Source organism: Sphaerodactylus townsendi, linkage group LG05 (assembly GCF_021028975.2).
Source record: "Sphaerodactylus townsendi isolate TG3544 linkage group LG05, MPM_Stown_v2.3, whole genome shotgun sequence".
Lineage (NCBI taxonomy): Eukaryota > Metazoa > Chordata > Lepidosauria > Squamata > Sphaerodactylidae > Sphaerodactylus > Sphaerodactylus townsendi.
This window is the reverse complement of record NC_059429.1, coordinates 75,315,879-75,329,562: the sequence shown is the minus strand read 5'-3', so window position 1 is coordinate 75,329,562 and position 13,684 is coordinate 75,315,879. Positions and strand designations below refer to the sequence as shown.

At 42.7% G+C, this 13,684-nt stretch overlaps 1 protein-coding gene across 5 annotated transcripts in view; it reads left to right on the top strand.

Annotated features, from left to right (window-relative positions):
• The window catches only part of ST3GAL3 (ST3 beta-galactoside alpha-2,3-sialyltransferase 3), a 247,227-nt gene that overhangs the window by 101,805 nt on the left and 131,738 nt on the right, over positions 1-13,684 (top strand). For all 5 annotated transcript variants that reach the window (XM_048498760.1, XM_048498758.1, XM_048498759.1 and 2 more), the window contains one exon: positions 9,559-9,653. In XM_048498760.1, coding sequence (XP_048354717.1) covers positions 9,559-9,653 — 95 coding nt within the window. The remainder of the gene's footprint in view (positions 1-9,558; positions 9,654-13,684) is intronic.

The window sequence follows — 13,684 nt, the reverse complement described above, 5'->3', positions numbered from 1 at the left end:
AGTTCTGATCAGTCAACCCAGCAAACTTTAGCTTTGTACTTTAAATATCTTCTCAAAGGGTTAAGAACCCCTGCCTTATGAAGGACCTATTTTAAATCTGTTGCTGTCTGCTGGAGTACCAGTGGTATTTTGTTGGACAATATGCTATGGGTTGTAAATTTGTCCACAAACATTATGCTGTGTCACCCTGAACTGGATCCTCCGTTGCTCAGGATGTCTCTCTTTCGTGTACCAACATCTATTAGATTTGAGTTTGTGCTGCCAGTTTTCAGTGCTCATATAGTGCAATTTTATTTTCAAAATTTTTTAAACTGATATTGTTGCATTTGCAAACGCATCTGTAATGCTGTATTTAGAACAAGTCCTCTGAATCCCTAGTCCATTTCTGATCCATGTAGGTAAAGCCAAAACGTGTTTTTTAAAGGGTTGCCTCTGTTCCAACATGGCAGTTTCTCGTGTATCCATCCCACATGTTTTATCTCTAAGAACTGTTCTCATAAAGAGGTTTTACAAGCATGCCCTTCCTTTGGTAAAATATTTGTTTATATAATTTTTCTTTAAAAATTTGTCCCCTGAGGACCACAGGAGGGATGTTTATATTGAATAGCAGTGATGTTAATCAGGAAGATTTTTAAAATGTTGATCCTGGAGTCAGAAATTAGTGAAGCAGACAGTGAAATACACGAGTTTTTGTACCTCGGTTGCTCAGTGCAAATGCAGAGATCTGCTGGTGTATACTGAGAAGGCTGCTTCTTTATGCTTTGGAGTTGATATTGTCAAGTGGAGTTGGGGCTTGTTGTTCTTAGGAAATTCTAACATAAATTTTATTTATTTTATTCATTTAATTTGTATATTGCCCTCCCCCGAGGGGCTCATGGAGGAACGACACATTACATGGTAGTTTTTAAATACTTTATCTTACCCAAATGTCACACCTGGCTGCTTTTTCAAGTACAGGAATGGTTTGGCAACTCTTCTCCTGATGAAAAACCCAACCTCCACACTGTCAGGTCACTGGGAGGAAGATAATGGACACTCTGTACTCCCCTCTGCCATTCTTCCCCTTAAAAAACAGTCACAGAATCTGCATTTGCAAAGGGGAAAATAAGTCTTTTTAAATGATCTCAGAACTTTACCTAATCTAACCCTAAGTTAGAAGGGGAGGAGAGCTGTACTGAAGATAACGCTGACAGGTTTTACATTACTAGAATAATACAAATGGAATTCCTGTGAATAACAGATGAGTGCTATCTGGAATATCTTCCTGCACAGGTTTCCATAGAACTCATTAACATGGGCCTTGTTGTTCCCAAATAATGGCTTTTATCTCTCTTGGGGGGGGGGGGGCAGCTGTGGAACACAGTGTACAAAATGCATGTAAAATATTTCAAAGGTAGCCATGGCGTCCATAGTAACTACCATGAATTCTCTCCCCCTCCATTCACACTGTATCCAGTTAATAGAAATAAAGTCCTGTCCTGTGGTCCAAAAGAATGATTGTAGTGTAATTCCAAAAGCAGTTTGATGTGGGAGACTTGTGCTGGGATGGCTGATAGGAGATCTTTTATTGCATCAAAATTAGTTGAGTGCGTGTGACTTGAAGCGATACAACAGAGCAATGTGTTCAGCCTCTAAAGCAGTCAAAAAGAATGCAAGAGGAGTTTTTGTTTGACTCTGTATCTCGACTAGAGACTTAAAGGATTAGGACCAACCCTTACCAAATTAGGAGGGGGTTTTGCCCAATTGTTTTCCAATAGAAACATTGGAAAATTTGGGGAAACACCAAAAAGAATGAAACATTTCCTATGTTGGCATGAGTGCTATGTTTTTAAAGACACGGTTTTGCTTGCTCTGAATGGATTCTGTACAGTATTTATTTGTTTGTTTGTTTTATTAGTTTTATATCCTGTCTCATCCCCGAGGGGCTCTGGGCGGGTATGAAGATTTGCATGTAGAACAAACTATAGCAACCAAGAAATTATAATCCCTGCCTGGTGGGGGAGCGGAGGGAAATTGTTACCATTGAGTCCAAATCCCTTCACACCTGTTCTATTTACCTGTCTGTCTGTTCATGACAGGTGAACTGGTAGTTAAGTAACCTAGATTTAAATACTAGTAGTACTCGGTGTTCTCTTATTTTTGACATTATGTATTTAATATTATTCGATAATATAGGCTGTGTTGAGTCCCTCTTTAAGCCTTCCAGTCTTCCCCCTTGCTATTTTAGTTGCCTGTGGCTATTTTGCTTTTGGTATAGCTTTTGGCATATAATTTTACAGTACTGTCTCTCTCAAAGTAAGTGCATAATTGGTTTTTCACTATAGATAGTGGAATGAATTTCAGATACATAATAGTTAAGGAGTGCAAGTCATATATTGTTCCAACCTCCAGGTGGTGGCTGGAGATCTCCTGGAATTACAAATTCTTTCCAGGTATAGAAGACGAAGACGAAGAAGAAGAGTAGTAGTAGTAGTAGTAGTAGTAGTAGTAGTAGTAGTAGTAGTAGTAGTAGTAGTAGTAGTAGTAGTAGTAGTTTGGATTTATACCCCCCCTTTCTCTCCTGTAGGAGACTCAAAAGGGCTTACAATCTCCTTCCCCCCTCACAACAAACACCCTTGTGAGATAAGTGGGGCTGAGAGAGCTCAAAAGAACTGTGACAAACCCAAGGTCACCCAGCTGCAGTGACTAGTGTACATCTAACTCCGCTTCTGTGTGGTTGCCCCCCTCTTGCAGTACCTTGGCTCCTATACTGTTGTACGCTGCTTCAGTCAGCTTTTTGGCTAGCATAGTTGCCCTTATCATAATCATGAAGTAACAGGAAAAGCTTTACCTATGACTCTGCCATTTATCCATACAGCTTTCAAAGACCATTGAGCCTTACTATATTAAGGGAACTGGCAACCCCATTCATCTGGCTTGCGTTCAGAACTCTTTTCCTGATATTGTTCCAATAAATTATGACTTATTTCACAGTTCTTTTTCTATTGATCCCCTACCCTACTTATGACTAATCTCAGCAGTCTTCAGTATGGCTGTTTCTGCATGGCCCCAAAACTGTGTCCTAGGGACAGTTAAAACATTGTCCCTGGGGCGCTGTTCACACAGTGATGTGCCGTGCCAAACCCCCAAAACGGCGGGGAAATGCTGCTTTTGAAACTCACTCCCTGAGAGAGATTTTTGAAAAGTGGTGTCTTTCTGCTGGTGTGGTGCGAAGCACACCGGTGTGAGGGTGCCACTTTTGGCCCCTCCAGTGTTCTGTTCACCTACCTCTCCTCCCTATGCAGTTCTGGACGGCTGGAGGGACATGCCCAGCCTACCGTCTGACCCCCAGAGGTTGGAGGGCAGCGTGGACATGTGCCTCCAGCCATCCAGAGCTGAGCAGGGAGGAGAGGTAGGTGAGGTAGTTTGCAGCAACTTTGGGGCCACCTGTGTGGTACCGTGTGAACAGTCCCGAAGCTCCACCAGCATTAATTATGCTGGTGGACAGCTGTTTCTGCTGCCATGCAGAAACAGCCTATGAGACTCATAATTAGAGAGGGCTGAGAAGGGTTGCCTACTACCTGCTCAAATGTGGTGTAACAATGTGGTGGGGGGGGGACCAGGCTCCTCAAATTCATAGTCCCTAAGCATTATTATCACACAATAATAGACCTGTGCTTATTGAATATTACTGGTATGACTGTACTATTAGCCATGCAGGTGCCTGCTTGGATTGCTAAACTTTGAGCAACCTATCCCACTTTCATTATGGTAGCCCCCAGCTTCTGGCTGGAGATTTTTTGCTCAGGGGACAGAGAGCACTTTCGTGCTCCTTGCGACAGAGATCTGTTCCCCAGAGAAAATGGCCACTTTGGAAGGTGAACTCTGTGGCATTATACCCGTTGAAGTCCCTCTCCTCCCCAAACACCGCCCTTTTCAGGCTCCTTCTCCAAAATCTCTAGATATTTCCCAACCTGGAATGGGCAACTCTAGTTATGATGCACATTGTTGAGCTCTTTGATGCCAGTTCGTGGTGCAAGCTATGACAAAGGCTCTTCTCCTTCCCCTTACTTTAATCACAAACCATGGTAACCTATCATGGGAAAACTTGATCTGCATGCCGGTATGTTTATTATTTAGATGTTCATACCTCACTTTTCTCTCCAAGTGGCTTAATGTCATTCTCCCCTCCTCCATTTTATCTTCACATTTACAACCCTATCTGGTAGGTTAGACTGTGAAAGAATGAATGACTCAAGTTGACCCAGCAAGTTTCCATAGCAACGTGGGAATTTGAATCTGGATCTCCCCGATTTTAGTACAGGTTACTGACCACTGCACCACCCTTGCTAATATAGTCCTTGATATGCAAACTGAATGTTTCCGCATTGTATTATACTTATTTTTTTCTACCAAGAGCGTTGATAACTGAAAGCACTGAACACCCTCAGATTTTACTTCCATCATATTTCCAAGTGCCTTGAAAAACATGACTTCAGTTTCCGTCTACTTTAGAAACTTTGAATGAACCAACTGACTTGTGGGCTGATAGCTTACACATTCTGCTCAGCTACTTTCATAGCAATATATTAAATACAAAAGATGACAATTTAGTAGTAGTTAGAAATTGTTTTAAGCCAGCATAGGTCAAATTGTGCCTCTCATCTGAAGACTTTCTGTGAAGATCTGATTGCAATGCATACTATAATGTCATGAAAAAGACTTTTCTGTTTAAATTAATTTCCTTTTATTATGTAATAAAAATGTTACTACTTGTCAACTGACCTTTATTAGGCATATCAGTAAAAATAAAACAAAATACAGGACAGAGCAGGTGTTAAAACAGGACATAAAACTGGACAAAGCATGTAAGGTTGGTACAGAAGAGGTGATCAAGAGGTGATTCCATTATGTCTTTGACTTGAGCACTTCTGATAAAAATTCAGCGGTTTTTCCAGTTATCCCACCGTTGCTATTATTCTGCAGGTGAATAGTCTTTGTATGCTCCGAACAACTTTTTAAAAATTTTTCCTAGAGCCAGGACAAGTAGGGAGAGTCTGGGTAACGCATACCTCGGGCAAGAAAACATAATATGCTCAAGGGTCTCAACAGCATCCTGACAATATACACATGTTCTATCTTGAAGTGGAATATTCAACACTACTTGTCATGTATGAGGGAAAAGACATTTTCTTTTGCTCATTCTTAACTCATTTTGTAGCCATGTTTACCTTGGAGAGTTATTTATTTATTTAAAACATATCTGTGCCACCTTTCTGCTCAAATAGGGAACCAAAGTGGTGAACGTTAAAACATTTTAACATGAAAACACTGAGAAAGTAAAACAGCATGTATATAAATGTATATATTTATATAAAACATTTACATAATTCAATCAGACATATATAACAACACAGCTGGGGAGAGGAGGTAATAACAGTGTGGGGATGCCAAGCAAAACAAAAAGTCTTCACTTGCTGGTGGAAGACAAAGGGCGTTTCCGCACGGAGGCGGAAGGGGTCGGGTCGGCGTAGTCCATGCCGACCCGACCCCTCTGGGACCGTTCGCATGAACGGTCCCAGAATTGGCCGAGACGACGGCGCAGAGTTGCGCCATCATCAGATCGACTTACCGGTCCTGCGGCCCTCCGTCGCATCGCCGAGGCCAGGGGACACGCCCCCCTGCCCTGCGCGACTGCTCCAGAGTCGCAGGGCAAAGGGGGCGTGTCCCCAGGCCTCGGCGATGCGACGGAGGGCCGCAGGACAGGTAAGTTGCCTGGTCATGGGGGGAGGGAAGGTGCCTGGAAGCCGCTGCCGTTCGCACAGCAGCGGCTCCAAGCCGCCGTTTCCCATAAACCTCGCTTCCCAAGTGAGGTTGGGAAACGGCGGCTTAGCGCCGGTCGGGTGGTGCGAGGGCGGTGCAGCTGTGAAGCAGCTGCGCCCCCTGTGCGAATGGCTCCCTGGGGACGCCGTTTTTGCCGTCCCCAGGGCACCATAATCCACCCGTGCGGAAAGGGCCAAAGATAGAAAGCGATGGATCTTCCTGGAGAAGGAGCTCCAAAAATTTGGTTCCATAACTGGAAAGGCCCTTCTTTGGTTGCCACCCATCTTGCTTCAGATGGAGGGAGTGCCTGAAGCAGGGCCTCTAAAGATGACCAAAGTAGACAGGTAGGTTCGTGTGGGAGTATGCAGTCCTTAAGATATGCTGACTTCTAGCCATGAAGGGCTTTAAAGGCCAGTACCAGCAACTTCTATTTGATCTAGAAGCAAATTGGGAGCCGGTGTGGATGGAAAAGACTGGAGTTATTTGATCTTTAAGATCCACTTCATTCACATTCTGAGTGTAGCTTTCTGTACCATATGTAGCTTTCAAACAAGGGCAACTCCACATTTCATTGCACTTCAGTAATCTGGATTCACCATGGTGGCAAGATCTTTCCTGCCCAAGAAGGGCAACAGCTGACTCACCAGGTGTAAGGCACCTCTAGTCACAACTGCTACTTGTTTATCCAATAGCAAGTCCAGATCCAGCAGAGTCCCCAAATTTGGAACCTTCTTTTCTAGGCATAGCACAATCCCATCCAAAAGAGGAGATATCCCATTTCCTGCGTCAGACGTTCCCCACAAGTAGTGCTTGTATTTTGACAAAATTTAAGTTTGAACTTTTTAGCTATCATCCATCCTAAAACTACCCCAATCACCTATTCACAGATGACCTAGTCTTCCTGGCATCTATTGGAAACACAAGACAGACCTGCGTGTAATCCGCCTATTGGTTGCAACTTGGCCCAAATTTCCAGATGATTACTAATAGTAGCTTCATGTAGATGTTAAAAAGCACCTATATTATGTTATACTAATATTGCATGGCAGCAATTTGTCACACACTCATTAATGTTATTAAAAATGGACATTGAGATCATGAATGCAAGTTAACGGGTGTTTAATTGCATCAAATTGTATGGCTGGCTGAGTACTCAAGATCTTTTCTTATTCCTGGTCCTGGGTCCAGAAAGGCTGTGTTTCTCTGGCTCTTGGCAGGGAGTGCTGGCTCTCACATGAAAGACTAAACAGAAATAGCTTATGGGTCAGGCTCGGGTCTGAAGGACATTTGTCTTTTGTAGCTATACATCTCTGAAAAACAAACTTTAGAAAGAACCCAGATGACATTATCCAAAGTTACTTGGACTTCATCAGAGCAAATCTCTGCCCCTCCCCCTACAGTTTCTCCAGAAAAGGCTTGAATATGTGTGAATTGTATATTGTATATTAAATTAAGTCAAAGTAATTGCTTCTTGTCATAAGTATCCTAAATGTGCTGCTTCCAACAGCTTTCCAGACCATACAGAAAGGAGGACCCTCTGTAAACAGAGACACGTTTCCATAGTGAAAAGGGCACCACTCTGGTTTTATTTTCATGCACTTTTTGGCTCTTGCTTCTGAAGCCAGGCATCTGTGTGACAGTTGACTTATCTGGGTGTTTTCTTCCATTATTATTCAGAGGAATAAAAAAGGATGAAGGGTTTTAAGTACTTGGTCTGCTCAGGGCCACTTAAACATATATTACAAAAAGAAATAGACAGAGATGGTTCTCAAATAAAAAATCATGATCAACAACAATCTTGAGAGGACATATAACAAAATCTCTTGACAGGTATGATTATGCTTAAATATATAGTCTGGTAACAGTTCCTCTTAAAATTAGCCTCTTCTGCCTGCATTTCATATAAATAGTATCTGTCATGTATGAAATAAATATGTGGTTGATGGGTACTTGTCCTGTTTTGCTTATTTCTCACCAGCTATTTTATTGCTAAATCTCTTTGCCCTTTTTCCTGACTTGATTGGTGTCAGTTTAATGATGTGTGTGGTTGAGCCTGGAACAGGTGGAGTTGGTTATGTTGCCAAAGTAAATAAATTGTATATGTGTGTTTTAGAGATCTGAGTTTAGAGACTACACATTGCTCCATATCACACAGCACAAAAAAGATGTCTAGGAGATGTCTTAAAAAGAGGCAACTGCCTCTTTTCACTCTGCACACCCAAAATAAGACGTCTAGGGGATGTCTTAAAAAGAGGCAGCTTCCAGGCAGCAAAGGAGTCAAAGGGGAAAAGAGGCTGTTTCCTGCCCTACCATTTTGCTCTCTGGTCAGTTTCACCCTCAACTTGCACCCAACATTCTATGTGCAGCTGAATTCTCCCTGCTGTCATTTGCCCCAGGTCTTTTGCTGGGCAGGCTCTGATCCTGGATGCCTGTGGCGTTTCCCCTAGTTGCCCCGGCCCCGCAAGTGGCTGTACCAACCCACCTTCCCTGACCTGGGGGTTGGACTCCCCAGACGATGTTATCTTAGCCTGGCCCTGAGGGCCAAGGAACAGTCTTGCCCACAGGGCGCCTTGCGTTAGGCCACGCCTTGTACCCTCCTCCCGTACCCTGGCCTGGGGTCCCGGCGCTGTTTGCCAGAGCCACCGGCTTACCTGACCCCTCTCCCTCTCGCTCTCCCTGTTGCCTCACAGAAGAGAGCCCTCTGATGGCTTCTCCCCTTCCCCGGCTTCCTTGCCCCACCCTGTTATGCTTCACAGGGGTGGGGTGGGTGAGCAGCCGGTGTGAAGCCTGGGGCTCACCACAGCGCTGGGCAGCCACCCCTTCTAAGCTCCTTGTCTCTCTACCACTCCCTTCCCCTGCTAATGCCCTCTCCAGTCCCTGCTGCAGCGGCAGCTCTCGAGGCCCATTTCCCTTCTCCTTTTATCTACTCCTCCTCTTGGCCCAGCTGCAGCTCATCACTCTCTCTCACAGCCAGTTCAGCTGTGAGAGGCCCCTCCCTGCCAACACTCACTCTCCTGGCTTTTACTCTGTCTGCTGTTATCCTGCTGTCTCTCCCTTTGCCAGCCCTTGCCCTGCCTGCTGTGCTGAGTCCGGGCGCTGGGGACAGGGCCGCGCCCGGACAATGCCTTTTCAGCCCAAAAGTACAGAGTTGTACTCAGCTGGTATTGCTGATTCCAGCAATCGGGCAACAACAGTAAGATGCTTCCTGAGCTTTGCCTTCTGCAGAGACAGTCAGCAGACGTCTTGCAGGAGGCTTAAAGAAAAAAGGTACACTTTGAAGCATTCTCCAAAAAAGACACCTTGAACTAATATAAGGCATCCTGAGTATGTCTTGGGAAGAAAGCTGTGCAGGGTGCCTTCTCTTTTTTAATGTCCCCGGGATGTCTTATTTAGGCTGTGTACATATTTATCTTTGGCCAGTCTTCTACTTCATTCTGTGTCCTTTTAATAATTTAATGTAGTATATAAAACCCATTTCAGGTAAAATAAAATTAAAAACATGCTATACATAATATACAAAATAATTTTACAAAGAAATACCTTGGAAACTTGAACAATGACTCTGCTCCACTTTTCCAGGAGTAGATCCACAACTTCCTTCATTCTGCACTTTATGTATTTTTTCTTGTGCCATTACTGAATCCTCAACCATGTGATTTTGCAGTTTGCCAGTGGGTAGCGAAGCTCTATTTTATCATATACAAATTTTCTTTCCCTCTCCTTTTTTTAAAGATTCTGCTTCATTTTGTTTTTTAGGTTCTCCAGGCCAGCACCAATGTTCTTAGATGATTCCTTCAGAAAGTGGGCACGTATTCGGGACTTTGTGCCTCCTTTTGGCATTAAAGGACAAGGTAGGCTGTCTCTAGAATATCTTGCAAGCTTGTTTTCTGTAGAACAGCAGTCCTAAAAAGGTACAAACATCAAAGGCAAAAAGTCATCCATACTATGTGTGATTGCAATATTTAGAATGTGGAACTTATATTGCAATATAATGGAGCAGCCGCAATGCTTCTTTTTCATATGTTTTAGAAAAATCATTCTGATGTCTAGTCTAGATAGGTATTGTGATTGGTAAAGAATAGTGTAAGCATACAGTAATCTACAATTCATCAACACCAGAATGGAGGCATCCCAGTTTTCCATTTCTATCAGATTAAGAGTTCAAGAAAAAAGAAACATGAATTGGAAAGAGAATTGAATTCTTTGGAACTGATTTTTGCTTCTGAAGGTAAGCATAAATATTCACTTTCCAATTCTTTTAATATAATATATATTATTGTTTTGGGCTCAGGCCAATCTTTTTTTAAAAGATATGGGGCATGAGATTGGGGCATGAGATGAGCATGCAGGCTAGACATTTCTTTTTTCAATTTGTGTGACCTTTTCAGCTAATTTTACTTTACACAAGAATTCAATTAAGATGCTGTACCGGCACCCTCTTACTCAGTAGACTTGCAAAGATTTGTAAAACCCCCACTACTAAATGTTGTTATTGCAGGGGGAAAGACACTGACTGTATCCACATGTAGTAGAGATTTAAAAGGGCACCAAGCTGTTGGTTTATGGTCAGGATTATGCTTTTAGTGCCATTCAATATCCAGTAAAGTTTAGTTCAGAATTGTTAAACTTTGTTGAATTGTTTCCAAAGAAATTTTGGACTTCAGTTCTTTACCCCTGCAATGATAGAGTTTGCAAACATATGGAAGAAGAAAAATCCGACATGAAAAGAATTTATTGAGAAAAATCAAATCTTTGTATTTGCATGCTAAGCTATCTGAACATTTAGAAACTAGAGACTCCTCTTAGGTTGAAACAGAATTGGAGGTGATAATATATTGGATGGAACAGTTGTAAGGCATTATAATTAATAATAAAAAAGAAAATTCATTCTAATGTACCCATTTTACAAGTAGAGTGAGCAAAAGTACCAAAAATAATGTTTTTTAAACCGTTGGGTATATCATTAAATAAGTATGGACATCCTTGGAAACAATACTGTATTCCAGAAAGGATATAATTAGCATAATTTATTTTGTTCATGGTTAGTGAGATTATTTGGCAAAGAATGTTAAGATTTCATATAAAGGCATTGCGTGTAGGTAGCAGCACTGTGTATCATAAAGTAGTCCTAGAATAATGTTCTGAAAAGTGGTGCCATTTCACTAAAGCATGTTTTCACACCATGTAAATAAATGTCCTGCATGTGGCAGTGCATTTTATTATTTATATACAGTGCCATTTAGTTATGCTGATAACTGAAGAGACTAGATAACATGAATTAGATGTTTACATAAGCCACACATCAAGTCAAAAAAGGAGAATCCACTGTGTCCCAACCCTTGCATTAGGCCGAATCATAGCCCATATTGGGAATTTAAGATTTGTACATCATTTCCCTTCCTATTAATGTTTTTATCTTAGCGAGGATGACCAAATGAGTGTAGTTCTGCCATTTGGCCAGAGAGGCTAGTTGCAAAGTTATGATAGAAATTGGAGGACTGCATTGACATGCCTTAGCAGACCAGGTGCTCAGGAGCAGCAGCAGCAGAAGGCCATTGCTTTCACATCCTGCACGTGAGCTCCCAAAGGCACCTGGTGGGCCACTGCGAGTAGCAGAGTGCTGGCCTAGATGGACTCTGGTCTGATCCAGCAGGCTAGTTCTTATGTTCTTATGTATGATATAGATTGGACCATCCTTTCTTTTCAGGCTTTGAAGGTGTGTAAGAATACTCAGCATTTCGGTTTTCTAAATCTCACAGGCAGCTTGTCAAATTCTTTTGCCAAGCCAAATCAAAATGGAGAACTTCCACATAGGATGACTGAATGGCCCTGGCAGCCTCTACTTTACATTTCAAGGCTACTGCCAGTTTGTGTCACCACCACAGTGTTATGTAAATCTAGGGTTTTATGTTGGATTTTCTTTAGTTAAAAACAGCACCAGCCATTACTTAAATGGCTGTGAGGTGAAGCAATGGGAGCCAAACAGCTGAATGGATTGTTTAATGTCCTCATGGGACAAAACTTTGTGCCAGGATTCAGTCTGAAGCAGTTTGTACGTGTGGGAGGGAAGAATTATTACTCTCTGTAAACCAGTTCTTCTAATGGCTGTGCTGACAGGCCAGGAGTGTGAGAGAAACAAATGGCACCCCACTCCATCACACAACACTGGGAATCCTTGCATCAGCCAGTTCTGGTTATCCCAGGAGATGCATTGTAGATGAATAATAGTGACCTGGTGTCAGGATCAGCACCTCATTAAGGTCTTCTGTCAGGGCTGGTTCAATGCTGGTTGAAATGAAATTGCAAGAAGATAGTGTGGATGGCTTCCAGAACCACAGTAACCTGAGAAACTGAGCAGCACTGAAATGCAGGATAATGCTTTACAAGTTGGCATTCTGCTTTGATCATTAAGGAAAACTGTACTCATCTTCATGGCAGTTTTGCAAAATGATCTGTACCATGAGAAGTTCAGATGTTCAGATGTTCAAGAACTTTAGTTCAGATGTTCAAGAACTTTAGCCAGCTGGGCAGTCATTTGCTTTCAACAGGCTTCTGTGCAATCGCACATTGGGACTTTGCATGTGCAGGCCAGACACAGAAAAGATTTCCAAAGCTTTCTATCAGAGAACTCCTCCTCTTTCTGGCGCTTTCCTGCCAGAACGATCACATGACCAGGAAGAGAGGCACTACTCAGTTCTCTTTCTGCTACAACAAAGAGAGGATCTCCATTGCTATTCTGTGTTTTTCCTTACCTCATTCTTGAGGCTAAGGAGACTACTTTATTTCATCAATAGTCATTCTAATGAAGAATAACCTACATGTAAAGAAGAAATGTTTCTGGATTTCCACTTTGTCATTATGGCTCAAGGGAAGCCTCTTCCGGATTGTGCCAACTGTGGCTTTAACATGGTGCTGGTAAATGCCCATTCTCTGTGTCTTGTCTGCCTGGGGGGGTCACATAGCAGAGCTGCCTGCTCTTTCTGTCACCAGCCTACCCCTCATGGCATGATTGGATACAGTTGGTCCTGAAGATTTCTTTTTTCAAAGGCTGTGGCTTCGTGCTACCCTGAATGAAGGGACTGCCCCCCTCTGTGGCAAGGGGTGATCTACAGAGCCTTGCAATTCTCAATGGCTCTTTGTTGTTATACATAAGGAGGGTTTGTGCCTTTTAGTTGGGGCTATTTGGGCCTCTTCAGGCCTCTAGTTTTGAAGAATTGCTGAAATGGGTGGAGTTTCCTGTTCTTGTGTTCTGAGATAACAAGTAGGCTTAAGGTTTGCTGAACTTCATTTTATTCCTCAACATAGTAGCCTTGGTCCACTCTTCTGCAAATTTGCTTCATTGATTCTTCATCCTAAAGGGCTTTTCAGCACAGGTGCCATTTCTAGCAGAGGCAAGGCTTACTATTTCCTTCTCCATGAGCACCAAGAATTCTTTTTGGAGTCAAACCTCAGCAATTTGTCTCTCCTCTCAGTTCCATGGCAGCCTTCAAACCATTAATAATGGTTTGGTGCTCCTCAGCGTCTACTCTTTTCAGTAACCATAGTAAACCTGCACCTCTTTGCCCACTCCTTTTGTAGACCTATTTTCCCTGATGGTTGCAAGTATGCCCACACTCCCTTCTTCCTACCAGGGAATGGTGCTGGTTATATCAAGGTTATATCTTTGTGGCCTTCTGAGCAGTCCCACATTAGGACTGCGCTTGCGCAGGCCAGCCACGGTAAAGAATAGCAAGCTTTAGTGAAGATTAGAACTCTCCAGAGTGCTCCTTATCCTTCCAGTCAGAGCCAATCAATGATCTTTTCCCCCTTCAAACAAAGGCTCATTCTGCACATGCAGAATAATGCACTTTCAAACTGCTTTCAGTGCTCTTTGAAGCTGTGC